Genomic DNA, 19,249 nt, shown 5'->3' with positions numbered 1-19,249 from the left:
TATTGTAACTCTCAAAACATAAGACAAATTTATCAATGTGCTTTTACTACCTGCCCCATTGTGTGATAAATCTATTAGAAAATGTCCTCTGACACCGTCCGTTTATTCATCGGTTCACTTATTTCATAAATCTTTACTGTGTGGCCACTCTGCTGGGTGCCGAGGGTCAAGGGTGAGAGGGAGCAATCTGGCTGCTCCTCCAGGAAGCCTGTGGTCTTGTTGGGGGCGGGAACCAGGTATAGGATGGTAAACCAATACACGGTTGTGTCACTGCGAGTCCAGGAGAGTGCCGAAGGTGGTGAGCAGGGCACCGTGGTGCAGAACAAGCAAGGGATGTGCACCGAGAATGGGATGGTAGGGAAGCCTGACACCCAAGCTGCGAACTAACAGGTGAGGGGCAGCCAGGTGTGTGAGCGGGGAGGAGCTGGAGCTCCCAGGCAGCGGGATGTTTCGAGCCTCTAGGTGGGGAATGGCTTGTCCTTCCTGGGAACTGAATGGAAGGCAGTGGAGCCAGCTCCTAGAAAGAGAGGGGCAGAGTGGCCAGATAAGTCAGGGCCCGCAGGACTTGAGGCCCATGGAAGGAGGTCAGATTTCATTGTAGGAGCAATTAGAAGTGATGATAACATTTCCATGTTAAGGAACTCATTTCCATCACTATTTGGGAAGTAGGTTGTAGGGCTAACATAGAACAGCAGCCCTCCCCAGGGGAACCACTATCACAGACAAGGGCAGAGAGAATCGTGGCTTTGCCAGCGTGGTGGCATCGGAGATGATATAAAACGTTTGGGTTCACAAAGCATTTTGGAAATAGAATCTTATGAACAGTTTCCCCTGATTGGTTAGATGTGGGGGTTAAGGGAGAGGAAACAACCAGGTACAATTTCCAAGGGTCTGAACACTTGAACTATTTGCCAAGACAGTGAAATCATGAGTTCAGTTTTAAGTGTCTGCGAGTATCAAATCTTCTATATAAAGTCTTTACAGGGTCAGCAAAATGCCCCTATTGCTTTATTCCATATTTCCCCTTACCAACCTTCCAGAAACTTCTGGCATCTAGACAGCTTTCTCCCCGGAGTGACTTCACTGTCTTGTCATTTAAAATCTTCCAGAGATGTTTCCTTCTGGTCCTCAATATCTGATTTCCATAATGTGTATATCTCAAGGATGTGGATTTCTTTTTTACTTACAGAATACACATTTAGTAGGCATATTCATATAAATATTGGCTCAAATACAAAACTTAAAGCAACCAGTCAACTAAGTAAATTACAGGGTTGTGTTTTTGGTTTTTTTTTTGCATCAGCCCCTCATTTCTTAGAGATTTCTTTTGTAGTTCTGTTTTACTTTCCATTTTAATCCTTTAATTTCATCCTTTTCTAAACTTCCCCTTATCACAATGAGCTATTTTTAAATCTCTCCGCTGCTGGTATTCCTTCCACGCGTTTGGTTTTCTCTCTGGAGCTATTTTGTCCTCTTTTTAATATATCCCGGTGTCCACCATATGAGGTTTGTACAACTTGAAATAAACGATTCCAAACAAGAAATATCACTATCTTTGTTATTCTCTCTGTACCTTTTGGTTAACATTATCAAATAATTTTTTATTTTCTACCCTTCAAGTGGGATTACAAATTCAACTATATCGTTTCAGTTTAGGACCACACATTATCCATTCCCCCAGCATGGTTAATTGATCAATCATCTAGTCCTTTCAGAAACACTGCTGCTGTTATTGTTGCGACGTATATGCCAGCACTCCACAACGCAGGGCTCCATTTGGGCGTCTGCATCGAGCTCTTTGTGTTTCGGAGCTTGAATGTGTCTATGCATGTGGCTGAGCCCATTCCTCTCGCCGTTGCTACCATAATTAATTTTGTTTGCATTTATGCAAGAGGCATTTTCAAAAACACTGACCTTAAGAGATTATTATGGATAGATTAAGTAGTCCAGTGAACTTTCCAGAATGGTCCCAAAGCAGCAAACACTTCTTCCTTGGGCCACACACCTATCCCAGAAGTTGCCCTGCTTCACCTTCTCCTGTCTCCCTTATCTGCAGCCAGCGTGCATTGTTTCAAAATAACTTACATCTTCCTCCCCCACACTCATTGTGTCAAAGAGCCCATCCACCCCAGGGCAGTGGACATGCTTGTCTCCTCCCTCTGCCCGTCCGGATGCTGGCGGTTTAGACTGCCTGCCCCACGCCCTAGTCCTTATTCTGGTTAGCATGTGGCTTAATAAACTCTCTTTCACAAAAACTTTTGGCCTCAAAGGTTATTGTTTAATATGAGATATGCTAGGGTTCTCTGAAAATATAAAATATTGTTAGCATTCTTATATTTTCTTGAATGGGTAATAATTGCTAATTATAACAAAATGCAGGATTTCTGATTCAATAGCAGTGAACTTTTTGATATTCAATTCAACAAACATCTACTAATCACCTCTTACATTTTCTTCCAGTATATAATAAATTACTCTTTAACGTCTTTTTCATGAAGCAAAGCAAAACAAAATTCTCCCTTTGTCCTACATTCCCATTTGGACGCAATCCTGCGTTTCCTATTACATTGTATGCGTAGCTTTTGCTGCATGGCAAACACCCCCAACACTGAGGAGTTAAAGTAACCACCATTTATTTAGCTCCAGAGCCTTGGGGGTGGGTTGGCAATTTGGGCGGGACTCAGCTGGCCAATGGCCAGATCCGTTGGTGGCTGGCTGCTCTAGGATGGCCTCGGCTGGACTGGCTTTGCTCCCCCCAGTCTCACATCTGCCAGCAGCGTAGCCTGGGCTTGTTCTCATGGCTTCTAGGCAGGGTTCAGTGATGTTTTTTTGACAACTCCCTTTTGGACATTTTCTCTTTCATCATTTTCAGTGACACCCCCGTCTCTCCTGGTTTCCCTCCTATCTTTCTTAAAACTTATCCATTCATCCAGTGTCTACCGGCCCATCTGTCTCTTGTCAAATGCCAACCAGGTTCCAGGCTCTGTAGCGGGCCAACAGGGATGCAAAGACAAAGAAGCCATGCTCCCTGGTCTCAGGGAAGGCAGAGACAGGTTTCAGTGCTCAAAGGTGTGTGGCAGGTGCTCCAGGAGGGACATGCACAGGGAACTGCAGCCCGCAGACAAGGGGTCTCTCAGTGAGACATGCTCTGGGCTGCCTCTTCTTCCTCCTGCGCCCAAATGGTACAGCTGTCCAGAGTTGCAGCCTCGAACTTCCTTCTCACTCTGCTGCCTTGCGTCAAGGGCTAGCATCTCAACCTGTGAATTCAGTTCCTGCATACGGGCATATGACTCCCAGTCCACATCCTCCAGTTTAGTCCTCCCTCCTGAGCACTGACCACTGTACAGTTGACTGACCACTGAGCCACCAAAACACCTCAACTCAAGTGTCAAAGCTGAACTCATAGCCTCCCTGGGGAGCTCCTCCAGCACTTTCTACGGCAACTGGGTAACAGCACCGTCCACATTGCGCCCTGCTCTGGAAATCCGAGAGTCACATAATTTAGCTGCTTCTTACCGAACACTTAACTATTTGCCAGCCGCCGTGCCAAACGCTCGCTATGGACTTTGCATTGAAGCTTCACAACAACCATATGTTGTAGGCATTACTATCCCCGTTGGATGGAGGCACAGACAGATCAGGCTAAGTACTTCCCCAAGGTCCCACAATTCTGTGGGCAGAAATGTTATTCACGCCCAATTGCCGTTGGGTCCAGACTTTATGAAGAAAATAATTTCAGCCGTGTGTTGAGGGTGAGGCAGTAGTAGATTACAAGGGCCAGGGCTTGCCTTTGTTGTTCAGTTTGTCACGTGGTAATAACGGTATGTGCAAGTATCTCCTTTCCAGCTGAACTGAATTACATCTCAGGACGGAGAGAACTGAAGCATGTTCCCCTCTAGCGTGCAAGGGGACTCTTTGGAGAATTCAAGTGTTATTAAAACTGATTGTGTGGTACATTCTTAGTATGATTTCTAAAATTTAAAAACTACTAGAAACTTTATAAAATGTTGAATAGCATTAGATAGTTTTTGAATTTTCTTTTTCTGTACAGAAAAATACCAAGTTGATTGTGTCAATTTTTGGATGATGCTTCAGTTACGTCTGAGAACAATTTTTGTTTGATATGTTCACTATGTTGTGAGCAATAACTGCAAAAGCTGCCAGGATTGCTAGTTCTGTGTGCAGACGGATAAATATAAACCTAAATGTGGATTAGAACAGTGAAATAGAATATTGGAATAAAAACTGTATATGAGTAAAATTATTTAACTCATTTCTAAAATATGAATAATCTGCATTTAATTTTCAAACTTCTCTGAAAATTTTAACAGAAAAGTAGATTTCCCCCAAAGCATTGTAACTGCCTACATGGACCTACCGACCCACACCTATGTATGTGATGTTGTTAAAACGGAGAAATGCTGAAAGACACACAAAATAGAAATCACCTGTACAATAAACACATTTAAAATTTTAAAAATTTCAAACCTTCACTGAGGTATGCTTTGCATATCATAAGTTTCATTCATTCTGAGAGTACAGTCAGGGCACTTTGATAACTCTATGGAGTGTGGGAGCACCACCGCGGTGGAATCCTGGCACCTCTCCGTCAGCCCCGGAGACTCGGCGAGGCCGGTGCAGTCAGCCCTGCTTCCTACCCCAGCCCCGGGCAAACACGGGTTTACTTTCTACAGCTTTAGACTTGCCTTTTCTGGATATTTCTTACAAATGCAGTTACATAATATGCGTTGGTTTATAACTGGCTTCTTTCACCCAGCATAAGTTTTTGAAGTTGGTGCATGTTAAGTGTCGGAACTTAGTTCCTTTTAATTGCCGAATAGCATTCTACTGGATACATATACCACAGTGCATCTATTGCAATAACCGACTTTAAAACATATATACATGTATCTATATGTATCTCCCAGAACTGCCAACAGTGGCTGCTTCTAGAGAAGGGAATGGGGGACAAAAGAATAAGGATGGGGGAAAGATTGTTTTGTTGTGTGCTATTTTATGTGGACTTAACTTTTTAAATTCAGAATTAGGATTATATCTTTATAAGCAAAGTAAGGAATGTCTTTCCCCAGCAATGTGCATAAAATAAGAGGTGAAAGCCCCCCACTGACCCCCAATCCTACTGTCCTGAAGATAATCACCATTAATATAATTTTTGCATCTTTCTGGCCTATGCATTGACACAGACATACATATGTATCCATATGTAAATGTGTTCATGCCCCTGCATGCCTGTACATCTCCAGGCGTGTCAAACTCATTCTCACCAGGGGCCACATCAGCCTCGCGGTTGCCTTCAAAGGGCCAAATGTAATTTTAGGACTGTGTAAATGTAACTGCTCCTCACCTAGGGGAAAGGAGCTCGGCGCTGCTGCCGGGTAGGAACAAGATGGAGGGCCAGATTCGGCCCTTGGGCCTTGTGTTTGCCACCTGGGATTCTAAGCCGTCATATATTTTACATTTTTTAAAAAAACCCTGGAAGCACAGGACTTAGTATTTTAACCCCTATTTACCAAAACTAGGAAAACCTGCCTTACCCGCCTTTGTACATACCTGCCAACTATTCATGGATTAATTGGCTAATCAATTTACGAGAAAAAGAACTTCAGACCCAGCTTATTAGTTATTCCGTGTAAACATGGTTTAATTGTAACCTGCCCTCTCCGTCCGCGCTTCCTGGCAGGATACCTCGGATCTGCCTGCGAAGAAAAGGTGGACCCGTGCGCCTCCGCTCCGTGCCAGAACAACGGGACCTGCTACGCAGACGGGATGCGTGTCAGCTGCAGCTGCAGCGCCGGCTTCACGGGCCCGGCCTGTGCCCAGCTGGTCGACTTCTGCGCGCTCAGCCCCTGCGCCCACGGCACCTGCCGCAGCGTGGGCACCAGCTACAAATGCCTCTGTGACCCAGGTGGGTACCAGCCATTGCCCCAGATCCTTCGTGCACCATCCTCAAAGACTTCTCTTTTTCTTCCACATCTGAGCCAATGTTGGCCTGCTGAATGTGTTTACTGTAAATGCAAGGGACTCCACTCATTTATGACACACGTTTTTCCTCAGGCTTCCTCTTGGCAGAGATTCAAAAATGCCCTTTCCCCTTTTTATGAGCAGTTCATAATTGTAGAAAAATAAGAAAATACGAGTAAGCAAAATGAAGAAAATTAGAAACAGACCCAGTCATATAGCAGCTTAATTATTTTTTAAACAATTTATTGCAGGTCATTCCACAGCTTTGATTGTATTGCCTATCTTTTAATGCTGTGCTCTTAGGTTAATGGGATATGTTTTTCTATTTCAGTGCACATGGAAAACAGAATGCTATCCATTCAGAACTGTATCACCTATTAAAATTTGTGCTCTGGGTACAGGATGGTATAGGAACTGCATGCCCCTGTGTAAATGTTCAAAAGTTCCATCTCTTATTTTTCAAATGTCTTCTGCGTTTTACTGATTTTTTATTGGGGGAGTTTTGGTACTTCAAAGGCAGAGTGGGTACTAGTCAAAACCTGTGTCTGCACCACCTCCTGGTGTGGTCTGAAAACGGGCACACCCACTCCTTCTTTCCTCTGCCTCCTTTCTGCCCACGTCTCCGGCTTGCACAGGCTTTAGAATGCTCCCCAGCACGATTCCGCCCAGGTGTCCCTGACCCATCGGCACGATGGCCCACTCCCTGGCCTTGCTTGACTCCTGGTTCTGCTCATGCAGTATTCTCCCCATGGACACCTGCTCCTCGCCACCCCATGTCACCTGCAAATTCTCCTTCTGGGCCTGCATCAGCTTTCCTTACCATGAGTTCCAGCCATCACCTGCAATATCACTTGTCCGATCTTTAAAACATTATAGTTTTTAATCCTTGTATGTGTCTCTCTCCCTCTTGGGGGGTAGGAGGAAGTATGTTTCAGTAGTAACTTTTGTATCACAATAATAGCCCAGCTACCACTTCATGAGTGTTAATCTTTCTAAGTTTTGAGCTGGGTGCTTCGGTGACCCCCTGCAAGGGAGATGTGGTTGAACCACATTTACACCAAGGTGTGAAATGCCTCGTAGCCTGGTTCAGTCTGTGCCTGTGGCCATGTACCCAGTAGGGGGATGAACCCAGATCTCAGCCTGGTGTCCTGGATCCACAGCCCCAAGAGACTGTTCCAGGGGCACACCTCCTACTCATGAGCCAATGAGAGAAATATGGGAGCTACAACTAAGTATTGAGGAGTGTGAAGAGCCTCTTACATCTGGACTTTTAATTCCATAGTTTTCTAAACAATCGTGAGATTGACTATATGTGTGTGTGTGTATGTGTGTACATATATAGTCAATCTCATGATTGTTTAGAAAACTATGGAATATATATATGTATATATACATATGTATGTATATGTGCACATATGTGTGTGTATATACATATATTTATATTTAAGGAATTGTCTCATGCAATGAGAACTGGCAAGTTCAAGATCTGTAGTGCAAGTTGGCAGGCTGGAAACTCAGGCAGGGTTCCTATGTTACACTTTTGTGTCTGAATTCCTTCTTTAGGAAGCCTGTCTTTGTTCTTAAGGCTTTCAACTGACTAGACGAGGCCCACCCACATTTTGGAGGGTAGTCACTTTACTCAAAGTCTACTGATTTACATGTGAAAAAAATACCATCACAGCAACATCTAGATTAGTGTTTGACCACGTATTTGGGAGTGTGGCTTGGCCAAGTTAACACAGGAAATTAACTATCCCAGTAACATTTTGGGGGTTCTCTTAAGTCCCGAGGTAAGTTTCTCCACCTCTATCTATGACATGAGGAGACTTTTTGGGGGTTACACCTGGCCCCTCCTGTCAGAGCCATGGTGGAGTTGGGAGTGGCTTCCCCACACAGTTCACCTGCCTTGGCGCTGGGCACGTGGAGGGAGGAGCCGCGTGCTGCTGCCCCTTTGCTGTTGGGGACCTGGAGGCCTGAGGCCACTCAGTTTGCAGACCCAAGAAGCTGCGGTTGTGCTGGGACAACCAAGTCTCATTCATGCCATCTCTCGCAAGAACGCTGCCCCAGGACTCCATGGGCCGTCACGGCACGGGGGAGCTCCCTCAGCAGCAGCGATGTGCTTCAGATCCTTCTGCCGGGAACCTCCTCCGCACTTCAGTCCCCACTTGCAGGCCCGCGGCTTTCTTCAGCGAAACCCCACTGAAAAATAATCAAATGTTGCAAGACTGGAAGGCAGCTTTGCTTTCTTGTCTCCTTCTCCTCTTTATTATTTAGTTGGTTTATATATTTTAAAGATTTTATTTACTTATTTTTAGAGAGAGGGGAAAAGAGGGAGAAAGAGAAGGAGGGAAACATCAATGTGTGGTTGCCTCTCCCGTGTTCCCTACTGGGAACCTGGCCTGCAACCCAGGCATGTGCCCCAAATGGGAATAGAATTGGCAACCCTTTGGTTTGCAGGCTGGCACTCAGTCCACTAAGCCACACCAGCTAGGGCTATTTGGCTTATTTTTAAAGCTTTAAATGGAATGCAGTTATTTAAAGATAAATGTTGCTTGATATACTTTTAATAGTATTAAGATGTTGCTGAATAATAATGTCAAAGAGACTTTTCCACCTGTGGAAGGGGGCTTCCTTGGTCCTAAATGGGAAATATTCTGCTAGTGTTTCTCTTTAACCACTGGGAGAAGGAGCTGAGGGTGTTAGAAGGGACCTGCTTAGGAGATCCCCACTTACCAGCTGTCTCCATAGGAAATTACCAGGATATCTCAGGGCCTCAGTTTTTGTTCTCATGAATAACATCTTAGATGCCTGTCAGTTTGATTACAGTTGGAGTCACAAACTAGCCTGGGACAAGTTGTTGACCACATTCTTTCTTCTGTGGTGTGTGAGAGCGAGGAGCATGCTTTTGGGCATGGAGTAGGAACAGCTGTTCCCCTTTCTTTCCACCCATGGAGATTTCTCCTCAAGCCGTAGAGTGGGGAGCATATCTCTTGTTGAGTTCCACTTTTCCCTCCTGCTCTTCTCTGCTCAGACTTCATTCATGTGCATTTGGGGCATCTGTAGCCCATGCCCAGCCTCGAAAGCCTTGAAAAGCCAGGAGAAGCCCGTATTCCATTTCCTGACACCTTCATCTATTAGGTAGTCTCTGCCGTACAGCCTTGGAATCAGAACCCTCTCGGTGAACTTGGGAGATAGAATTCCTTCCAGAGGGGTGGCTTCCTCTGATCATCAGGTGACATTGTGCAAAATAAAAAAGATATGTTAACACTGGCAAGAATTTATGTTTTAAGACGTGAAAATGACAATTCTCTGAATGTGAAATTTATAGTCTTCATCTTTTGGAGCAGGCAATTGCTTTAGCACTAGTTTGCATAACAGAAGACTCTCGCGAGAATAGGTTAAATTGGGGGTCTTGCTAAATGTGGCCAAGCTTGATCATCTTCGTAGACAGCACACAGATCCCACTTCATAAAAAGGCCACAGATTGAAATCACGTCAGGTTGGTAACGAGTTCCCAGCTGACAAAATGCCATTGGAATGACTGCAGATCAGGTTTGCCAGGTGCTGTATTTTCAAACCTCATTTGTAGCTCATCAGGCTGGGGATTTCGGATGGGATTTTAATATCCAATAATAAAATGTCAGCACTGAGTAGTCACTGGCATATTATCTCTCAGTGACACTGTTCGGCTGTAGACCACGTGTACTCTAAAAAAATGCAAATTGAAATCTCTTGAAGACGGGAGAATGTGAGAACCCAGAGGCCCGCAGACATTGCGGGAGGTGGTGGTACCACAGTAGGGAGCCACCCACAGGCATGACATCACCCGCGCAGGTGACAGCCATCCATGTGTTTCCTGGGTTCTTGGAACAACGGTGGCATTTGGAGATGCCAGTTGGACGATGACCTATGCTGGAAGGAGTCCCTGTAAAAAGGGAGATGATTTGCCTGAGTTCACCGGTCTTGGTCCCTCCCTGCCTATTGCACTTGACTTACTACTCTAACCTTGTTTGTTGAATTGAATTAACTCTGCCTTTACAGAATGTGCCTGACGTCACTATTGCAGGAATGTGAAGTATAAGGCATTAGAGGGTGTTTTATGTGGAAATATAAATATCAGTTTTTATTTTCATGAAGAACCTTAGATGCTCATAAATTATCCCAGACTAGACCCGCGGCAAGTTGCTGGCCACGTGTCTATGAGGATTCTTTTCCACCACAGGGCTAGTAACTCAGTAGATCATCCGGGCTATAAAAGAAGAAAAGTTTACATTTTTTCCAAATGAAATTTCTTAAAAAGGAAAATTATACTTTTAAGAATTTCGGATACTGTTTTTTCTTTCTTTTTTCTTTTTTTGCATATACTCTGCATGTGGGCTACATTTCTGGTCTGTGTGGTCTGGAAGACACAGCTGGCATTGCTCCCTTCTGTTAAACTTGGACTTGGCAATATCAGCACTCTTATAGTGTCTGCTGGAAGTAGAATCTAAGATAAGACTTAATGGTCAGGATTTTAATAGCAACTCATCAGATACAAAGAAAAAAGTACACCTGCAAGATATGAAGACCGTTAGCTCTCTAATGAATGCGTAATTGCATTTACATTCTTGGATAAGTACGGTGGATAATTCTCATCTTTTATTAACCAGAAAACTTCTCCAGGCTTACTAGGACGGAGACAATTCTTGCATTTACCATGCTCTAGGAGGGTCCTCGTTTGCACGTCACATTATTCTCGAGAGTTGTGGCTCCTGTAGAATGTGTTGTCTGCTTTCCCCATGCTGAGCCCATGTTGGCCTTGCCTTTATTATATTCTGAACTGTACCTGCCCTCCATCAGGATCCCAGATAGAATCCTGTCTACCTAACCACAGCTGCCCAGCTCTTCATAATCTGTACCCTAGCTCAGAAAAAGTTTGAGTCTCCACATTGACATCTGATGACCATAAGAATTGTTAAAGGGAAGAGCAGCCCCTGACATCTGGGAGCTTATTGGACGTTTTACAGGTAGACTGTGGGGTTGTTAGTTACGGGCTCACCACTGTGCTGTCTCCTCTTGGACATAAGGATGTAAACAATCACACAGAACATTGACACCAGACATGGTCACTCATAGGCCATGATAAAGTGAGGCAGACAAGACCATTTCATAATTCTAAATACAGATAAAAACATGGTCACTGTCCAACCCGCAAAACATCAAACATGTCCTTTTCCCACAGATAAAGTGAAGGCCAGCTGCATCTTCACCAATTACAGCTTCAGCCTCCCTCTGCCTGCCCTCTCCTGTAGCTGAGATTTATTGAGGTACCTAAGTGTATAAATGCCCTGCTTTCTGATGGCGTCCACTCTGGAATGAATCCTCTCTAAAGTACCCAACCAGAGTTCAAATCCTACAGCAAGTCTGATCTAATACCTTCTTCCAGAGACATCCTGGGGTTCCCCAAGGTGTGTGTTCTCCCAGCTTACTCCCTACTCACCTCCCTTACTCCCTCTCACCTCTCTTACTCCCTACTCACCTCCCTTAGTCCCTCTCACCTCCCTTACTCCCTACTACAACGAGTAATAAACCCAGCTTGTTCAACAAGAGGTGTGTCCGTGGTGGCCTTTGGTGGGAGAACATTGACAGGACTTAGCTGATTAAAATGCTCAAAGTATTGAGGGTCCCAATTGATTGAATTTTCATAATAACAATAATAGTTCACTCAGAGTTTCCCACGAGTCCAATCCTGAAACACTGTTTAGATTTATGCATGGGGAAGGGCACTGTGGAAGGAAAGTCCTAGGTGGGGGTAGGGTTGGGGGGAAGCTCAGGGAACAGGAGGTCCAGTTGGCTGCAGGATAAGAGGCACTGGGTGCAGTAGTGGGTAGTAAGGCAGAAAAAGCTCATTGGGGCAGACTGGGGAGAATCTGGGTGGTAGGGAGTTTGGGAAATGAAGACGGCAACATTTTGCATTAGTGGTTTATGTGAACATTATGGTATGTCTTAGAAAGATTATTCTGATAGAATTAGATATTACAGTCAAGAAAAATGCTAAGACAGGAGGTCAGTCAGGAGGTTCAGGCAGGTGGAAGTGGAAAGGCTTGAATTTCTGGCAGTGGGAACTAAGGACGGTCCTAACATCTGCTTGCGGGGCAGAGTCCTCAGAGCTGGGTTGTCAGCTGAATGTAGGGAACAAAGGTGAGGATGAGTCAAAGGCATTGCAAGGCTTTAACCTGGGTAACCCGGAGAAACAGGGAAATGGGCAAGAGGAGTCTTGTACACTTTGGTACAAGCACGCCAACCAACTAGCTGTTACTTGAGACTAGAGCAGAGGCTGAAACCAGGGAAATAAGTATGGCGTTCCTGGTGTATGTGTCCTAGAGAAAGTCAAGAGAACTGTTAACATAGATACAGATGAGAATATAAGAAGAAAGGGGAACATTGGGGAGAGTGTTGGAGAGTTCTTGCATTGAGGTGGGGGCTAGAAGCACCAGCAGGAGAGGTTGGAGGAGGCGGCCCTGAGTTGGGACGGTCCTGGGAGGGGCAGTGCCAGGGAGGTGGGTGGGATGAAAGGTGAGGAGAAGCCGAGGGCGCTGCCCAGTGTGCGAGGAGTGGCAGCAGGTGGGGAGCTGCGCCAGACACCCAAGGACCTGTCCTGATGCTATTCACAACCGCTTCCTTCCTCTCCATTTTGTTTGGAATCTACATTGGGGGGAATCTGTGGTCTTCACCTTGTTCAGGCCAGTGACCTGAGGGGTTCGTCTGCAGGGGAGAAGGACACTAGTAATGAGTCAAGGGCACTTGCTGGTGCAGCACGTGGAATTTTTATGAGATTCCTAACATTAAAAATCTATTCACAAGGCTGCTTTTTAAACCTTGCTTTAAATGGCTAATCCATATGTATGAAAGTGTTAATGAATTTGCCTTTAATTATAAGGGATTTCTGCTCCCTCTGCTCCCACTGCTCCTGGCTTCCCCTTAAAATGCAAATCATTCAGAATTCATTCTTGGCTGAATGGTTAAAAAGGTATGAGATTTACCTACTGGCAGTAGGAGGTAGAATAGTCCATGAGCAAATCATTTTACATCAGCTTACCTGGAAGGAAGGTCAGAAATGGCAGCTGTGAACCGCTGACATCACTAACCAGAGCGTTTCTGGGGACGGCTCTGTTTGAAGGACCTGGCAGTGCCCAATTTGGGGAAATTCTCATTAAGCTCATGGCCATGGAGGTCAGGTGGGGACTTAGTTAAAACTATTTTGGAACTAAGCCATTGACTTTTCGTTTGTTTTGTGGTTGGAAATTATCACGATCCTCTGGCCCACATTTTTCAGCTCCCTGAGAATGTCTGGGAGTATGGAATTTAGATCAGCAATTGGCGTGCCTTGCCTCCTGCCTAGGTGATAGGGGCCTGGGCTGAGAGTTAAGAAGAGCGGAAGTTCAGTCCCAGCTGTATCCCTGGGACAGCCGTGCAATCGGCCTCTGTTAGCCTTAGTTTTCTCATCTTTAAAATGGGGGAAAATGCAACAAAGCTCAAATGGGATGATGCATGTGTTCATGGCCTTTGTAATCTCTAAGAGGATGGTGCCAGTGCCAGATACTCCCTTTTCCTGGGGAAGACCACTGAGAAATTAATCAATCTGTGCTCCAGTTCTTTTCTTGTGAAGTTCAAGGTTGGAGTTGGTCTAGAGGTAGGATCAATATTCATGGCCATTGAGAGCCAACAGGAAATGGGGTCGAATTGTGACTGTGACTCACCAGAGATAAATAACTGGCTGAAAAATGGAACATTTCACTGGATTTTCTAAGTGGTAGTTGTCTGCATAGCTACCTTGAATGAACGCATTAAATTGAGGTTCACCAAGACAATGGTTCAGCTCTGTTGACCCAGGTAATGCACTGAGTAGCTTCCATCTATGAGAACTTCCCACCTTTAGACTCTGCGCCAAACCCTTGACAAATATTTTCTCTAACTTAATCCCAGGTATTAGTACTTTTATTTTTTATCGAAGGAGGTAGAGGTGATAGAACCCTACATGTGACCTAGATTTGCCCAGCAGTAATGCTCTTGACCCATAGGCTGGACTTAGCAGAAGCCTAGTTGTGGCCCCCAAGTTGCATGTGAACTTGGATGCTCACTTATGTTCGAGCCAATCACCGGAAGAACCTTCCACACTCCTCTTGCCTTGGCACAGCTCCTGAGAGGGGTCTCTTGGTGGACACCTCAAAGCCAGGTTTGGAGAGCGGCTTTGGTTGTGGTCCAGTGAGTGGCTCTTGACCAACAGTTTCTTACTTCCCAGCGCGGAGAAGCATCACTTCCGAGGAAACTGAACTGCCTGTGGGTAGGGGGCCCCTTCTGCTTGTTTCACTGTAGCTTCAGCTGCTTTGAAATTGATGCTGAGGGTGACCTGTGATGGAAACTTAGGGTTTCATCTGATCTGGTGCCTGCTGGATGCACCCAATGAAAGCAAGTGCTTCTTTTATGACTCAGATGAGAAATGCACACACAGCCACATGGCAGACGTGTCACCCTTCAGCTCAGGCAGTCTCTTTGGATAGGTGCTTTCCCTTCCGGGGTCTTTAGTGCCTCGTACCAGTTTTATCTTTTTTCTTATCTCCTGAATCTGTGAAAGTCCCCCACGTTGATTATTGTAGATCATGGACTTCACTGATGCTGTTTCTTTTCACCTGACCCTGGTGATGTCCCCGGAACAGTCTCTCCTCTTCAGATTTGGCTTTTGTGCTTTTTAGTTCACTTCCTTGAGATAGCTCTGATGTTCTCCTCCCCTTGCTGTGCGACTCCTGCCCACAAGACTGGCTCAGCGTCAGTGACCTGCTGGGCCTCAGCCCCCAGAGGTGGAAGGAAACCCTAAGACAATGTGCTGTTGCAGGTGATGTCTGAGCTAAATTGTGACTGGGGGTGACCTGCACCCCGAGGCCCGGTTAGACATCCAGTAAGGAGCTTTGTCTGCGTGTTCCGCTTTTCTCCTGGCCTTCTAGCCTTCCGTGTGCTTTAAATTCTTCATTGGTTTGGATTTGTATAAAAACCTGGGGACGATGCCCTACATTTCTCCCATTATAAAAACCATGGCCATTAATTTTCAATTTGAAAGCACACAATGAAATTTGGTGCATATACTGGATGCTGGTATAAAATTGCCTCCGTTCTGATGAAGATTCAGAGCTCTTAGGTTTGCTTGAAGCACATTGATACATGACCTCTTTTTGAATTCCAGGACACTGTCACCTCAAAGCACTTACTGAGTCTGTAGAACAGCATGTCCTGTTGCGCGTCACCAGTGCCTCAGGACAAAATGTCACACTGCTCCATTTACAACCCCGTTGGCTTTATGGGGGTTGCCTAGATCAGATCCTTAGCCGTTTGGACGGAAGTGTTAATAACATGTTGATAATTACCAGGATCATGTTTCATTGTTTTCTCCACCAGATGGTTTCTGAAGGTGTAGATCAGCCAGCTGAAAGTAAGGAATATGCTGTGCCTGGCAGTAGAATTTGGGGATGAGTCCCCTTTATTTGCCATCCCCTAAAAACATCTTCCCTTCTAGTTCTCTGATGCCTGAAAGTTTGTCTGTGGTTTTATTCCTTTAGGTCAGACATTGTCTCTCGTCATTAAACCTTGCAATCAGTTAGTTGTAGCTATGTAACAAACCACTCTAAAACTTAGTGGCTTAATACAACCATTTATTGCTTATAATTCTGTGGTTGATAATTTGGGCAGCGCTTACCTGGGCTGTACCTTCTCTGCTCCCTGTGGAGTCGGGTGAACTCACTTTAGCTTTTGTGGTCAGCCAGGTACTGGCTGGTCCCGGACGACCTCACTCACATGGCTAGTAGTTGGCTGGAGTGATGGGGACAGCTGGGCCACACACCTCTCGTCCTCCAGAAGGCCGGTCCAGTGTTCTTCACACGGAATCTGGATTCCAACAGCAGTAAGAAAAGACAAGAGCCAAAGCACACATGTTTTTAATTGTATTTTTTTCTGCACATGCATCTTTAAAAAGAGTCTTCTTCTTTTATGTTTGCTAATGTCTCATTGGCACAAGCAAGTTGCAGGGCCAAGCCCATAGACTCTATTTTTTGATGGGAGGAGCTACAAAGAATTTGTGGCCATATTTTGTCCACCACCTTAAACCTAAATACGTGAAGAATGTGAATGAGTTTGTACACACACACACACACGTGCGTGCATACACACATATACATATATGCACATATGGGCAAACAGAGGAGAAGGGAAGTTGAAAAACAAAAGCTGTGTGGTCAGATGCTTAAGGAAAAAGCGATGCAGCTCTGTCGTACTTGCTACTAAAATGATAAGGAATGTTTACAAGACAACGGTTTTTCTCACTTCATAATTCTGTGTAGATCGAGCCTCGTCGTTGCGTTATTTCAAAGAAGTTTCATTTTCCACTTTAGATTATTAACGTACATAGTACACTAAGATCTTAAGTCACCAAAGAAGACACACACTTTTGATTTTCTGCTGCATTGTGACCTCTTAAATGAATAAATATCTTATTTTTAGGCATCTTTAATATTTATTCAATAGAGGCAATAGGAACAGAATTTGGGACTTACTGAAATATTTGAGTTCTGAGTCCAATTTATTTGCATTTTGAAATTTTCCCTCAGTTATCGAGGTAATGCAGTTGCCTCGAGGTACAGTGCTGCTGGTTATGTCAGCTTTAGCTGAAGTCCTGACTAAGAGTCAGCTTCAGCCCTTGTGAGTTTATAGCCCTTCAGGGTGGTTGTCAAGTGAAAGGCATGTGCTTCTAAAACTGCCCCGAGCGACCAGCAGAGCTGTCCCTGGCGCAGAACAGTCTTTCGGATTCGGCATATGTACTCGAGGGTGGCAGTGACTAATGTGAGGTTGGAGACGTCAGGGTGCAAGTAAATACACCCGGTGGCGGGGGGTGGAAATCTGGTCCGCATCGCACATTTCACACACCCCAACTTCAGGAAGAACCCCGACCACAGTGCTTTGTTTTCCATCACACACGTACTCTGGTAACGCTGTGTTTGTGAAGCTGCCTTTCATCAATGGAAGCAGCACAACTTTGTCAGGCCGTGTTTCTCAGCTGTTGGTTTGTGAAGATTATTATTGTAGATTGTCTAGTATTTAAAATTGTTTTCAGAAATTAAAAAATAATTCCCCGATTTATTGAGAAATAATTGGCACGTAACATTGTTAAGGTGTACGTGTTGATAGACTTACACATTGTAAAATGATTACTGCCAGAGCGTTAGTTAATACTTCTTTTTTTTAAAGATTTTATTTATTTATTTTTAGAGAAAGGGAAGGGAGGGAGCAAGAGAAAGAGAGGAACATCAATGAGTGGTTGCCTCTTGTGCACCCTGCACCAGGGACCTGGACCACAACCCAGCCATGTACCCTGACTGGGAATCGAACCAGCAACCTTTCGGTTCTCAGGCTGGTGCTCAATCCACTGAGCCACACCAGCTGGGGCAACACTTCTATAATTACCATTTGTTTTCTGTGGTGAGAACATTTAGGATTCACACTCTCAGCAGTTTTCTGGTATATAACACAGCACTATTAACTGTAACCACCATTCTGTACATTAGATCCACAGAACACACTCACCCTAAAACTGGAAGTTTGTGTCCTGACCAATGTCTCCCCACTTCCCCACTGCCAGCCCTGGCACCACCGTCCTTCTCTCTGCTCTATGAGCTCCATCTGCCGTTCTCGGATGGTTTTCCTTGCAGCTGAAATGTGGTTCCCGGGGATCAAGGAAGCTGGATCAGAGCAGCGGGGAAAAACTGTGCCCACTAATCCGAATTTAAACGTCCTCCTCCCTGGTCTCAGTAGGCGTCTGTGACTTGCAGTCCTCAGATTATAAATGTCACTTCCATACCCTTACCTTTCCTCATTTTGGCCTTCTGTTTCAAATTTAGCATTGGCTGTCAATTTGAGATTTGTTTGCATTGCTTTTTTTCCCTTAAGCAAACCCCACCCCAGAGGCGTGTTGTTTCATTCAGTCTGTGTGTCTGTGGCAGGTAGGTCGTTGTCTCTATGCTTCACCGTTGGTTTATTTACATATGGGTGCCTGTGTTCTGACTGCGAGTTTTACCGTAGGCCTATTGATATGCTGAGGGGACACCCTGGCTGATGGAAACATTACCAGCCGACTCTAGCACTTGCCACAGGTAACTCCTACCCATTTCCTGTATTTCCGAGAATCAGCAGTTGTGGGAGATGTTGCCTTTTTTGCCAGTCCATAGCTCAGATGTAAGTGTGTGTCAGAATCAGGGAGAGGGTTATTAAATCTGAGATCCAGGCCCCACCCACGGTGTCTGATTCAGTAGGTCATGGGCGGAGCCTGGGAACTTGCATTTCTAACAAGGTCCCTGGTGATGCTGATGCTGCCGGACTGCGGACGACACTGAGAACTGCTGGCCTTGGGGGATGAACACAGACACAGGCCCTTTCCAGGGCGAACCCCTCAAGGGAATACTTTGTGATAACTGGGTAACACGCCAGGTAGTCTGTTGAGCTTTGGGTTATTTCATTAAAGCATTTTTACTTGTTGTTCGTACACAAACACACATCCACAGTAATCTTTAAAGTCAAGGTGTGAAATATTGTCTTGTCATCATACTTAATCTTTAGTCGTGGTGTTGCAAGCATTTGCACTTTTAGGGTCATTTTTATAGAACTAGTAAGAAAGGCTGGCTTTATAACGGACATTTGTAACTGCAGCTGTGATATGTTTAAAGGTGAATTTTTTTGTAAGCTGTAAACAAATAATATGAACATTAAGTTTTATTGCGAAAGGAAGTGACATTTCTTCTTTATGTATTTGCATCCCTGGTGCCATATATTTCCCTTTTGTAAAACACAGCTTTGTATTTAAACACGTATATCCTTTGCTAAACTCCTGAGTAACATTCCCTCACTCCCCCTTTTTTTTAGCTCGTATAGAGCATAGGGAGAAGCCACCCTCTAGTGGTCAAAAGCATCCTGAAAAAAGGACATTTATGGGACGAGGCTAAACGATCATATGAAGAGATTGATTTTGTTCATGGAACTAGTTTGCAACCTTGTTCTGAGGGCAAATTTATTTGGGATCTTACATTCATTTGGATGATTGTCTGGCATCTTTCTCCTTTCAACGGCCTGAGTAGAGGCATTATGCCTGTCTTCACACAGCCTTAGAGACCCAGAGATTGGCACAGTGCCTGGCACGTCACAGGCATTTAACAACTGTCTGCTGAATTAAAGAATGAATCTCCCAAGGAGG

The 19,249-nt window shown here is 44.9% G+C and overlaps 1 protein-coding gene across 1 annotated transcript in view; it reads left to right on the top strand.

Annotated features, from left to right (window-relative positions):
• Nucleotides 1–19,249, top strand: part of DNER (delta/notch like EGF repeat containing) — a 252,031-nt gene that overhangs the window by 191,256 nt on the left and 41,526 nt on the right. The window contains exon 8 of the mRNA XM_053919153.1: nt 5,702–5,926. Coding sequence (XP_053775128.1) covers nt 5,702–5,926 — 225 coding nt within the window. The remainder of the gene's footprint in view (nt 1–5,701; nt 5,927–19,249) is intronic.

Source organism: Desmodus rotundus, chromosome 2, assembly GCF_022682495.2.
Source record: "Desmodus rotundus isolate HL8 chromosome 2, HLdesRot8A.1, whole genome shotgun sequence".
Lineage (NCBI taxonomy): Eukaryota > Metazoa > Chordata > Mammalia > Chiroptera > Phyllostomidae > Desmodus > Desmodus rotundus.
The sequence above is the reverse complement of the archived record's forward strand: the minus strand, read 5'-3'. Positions and strand labels throughout refer to the sequence as shown.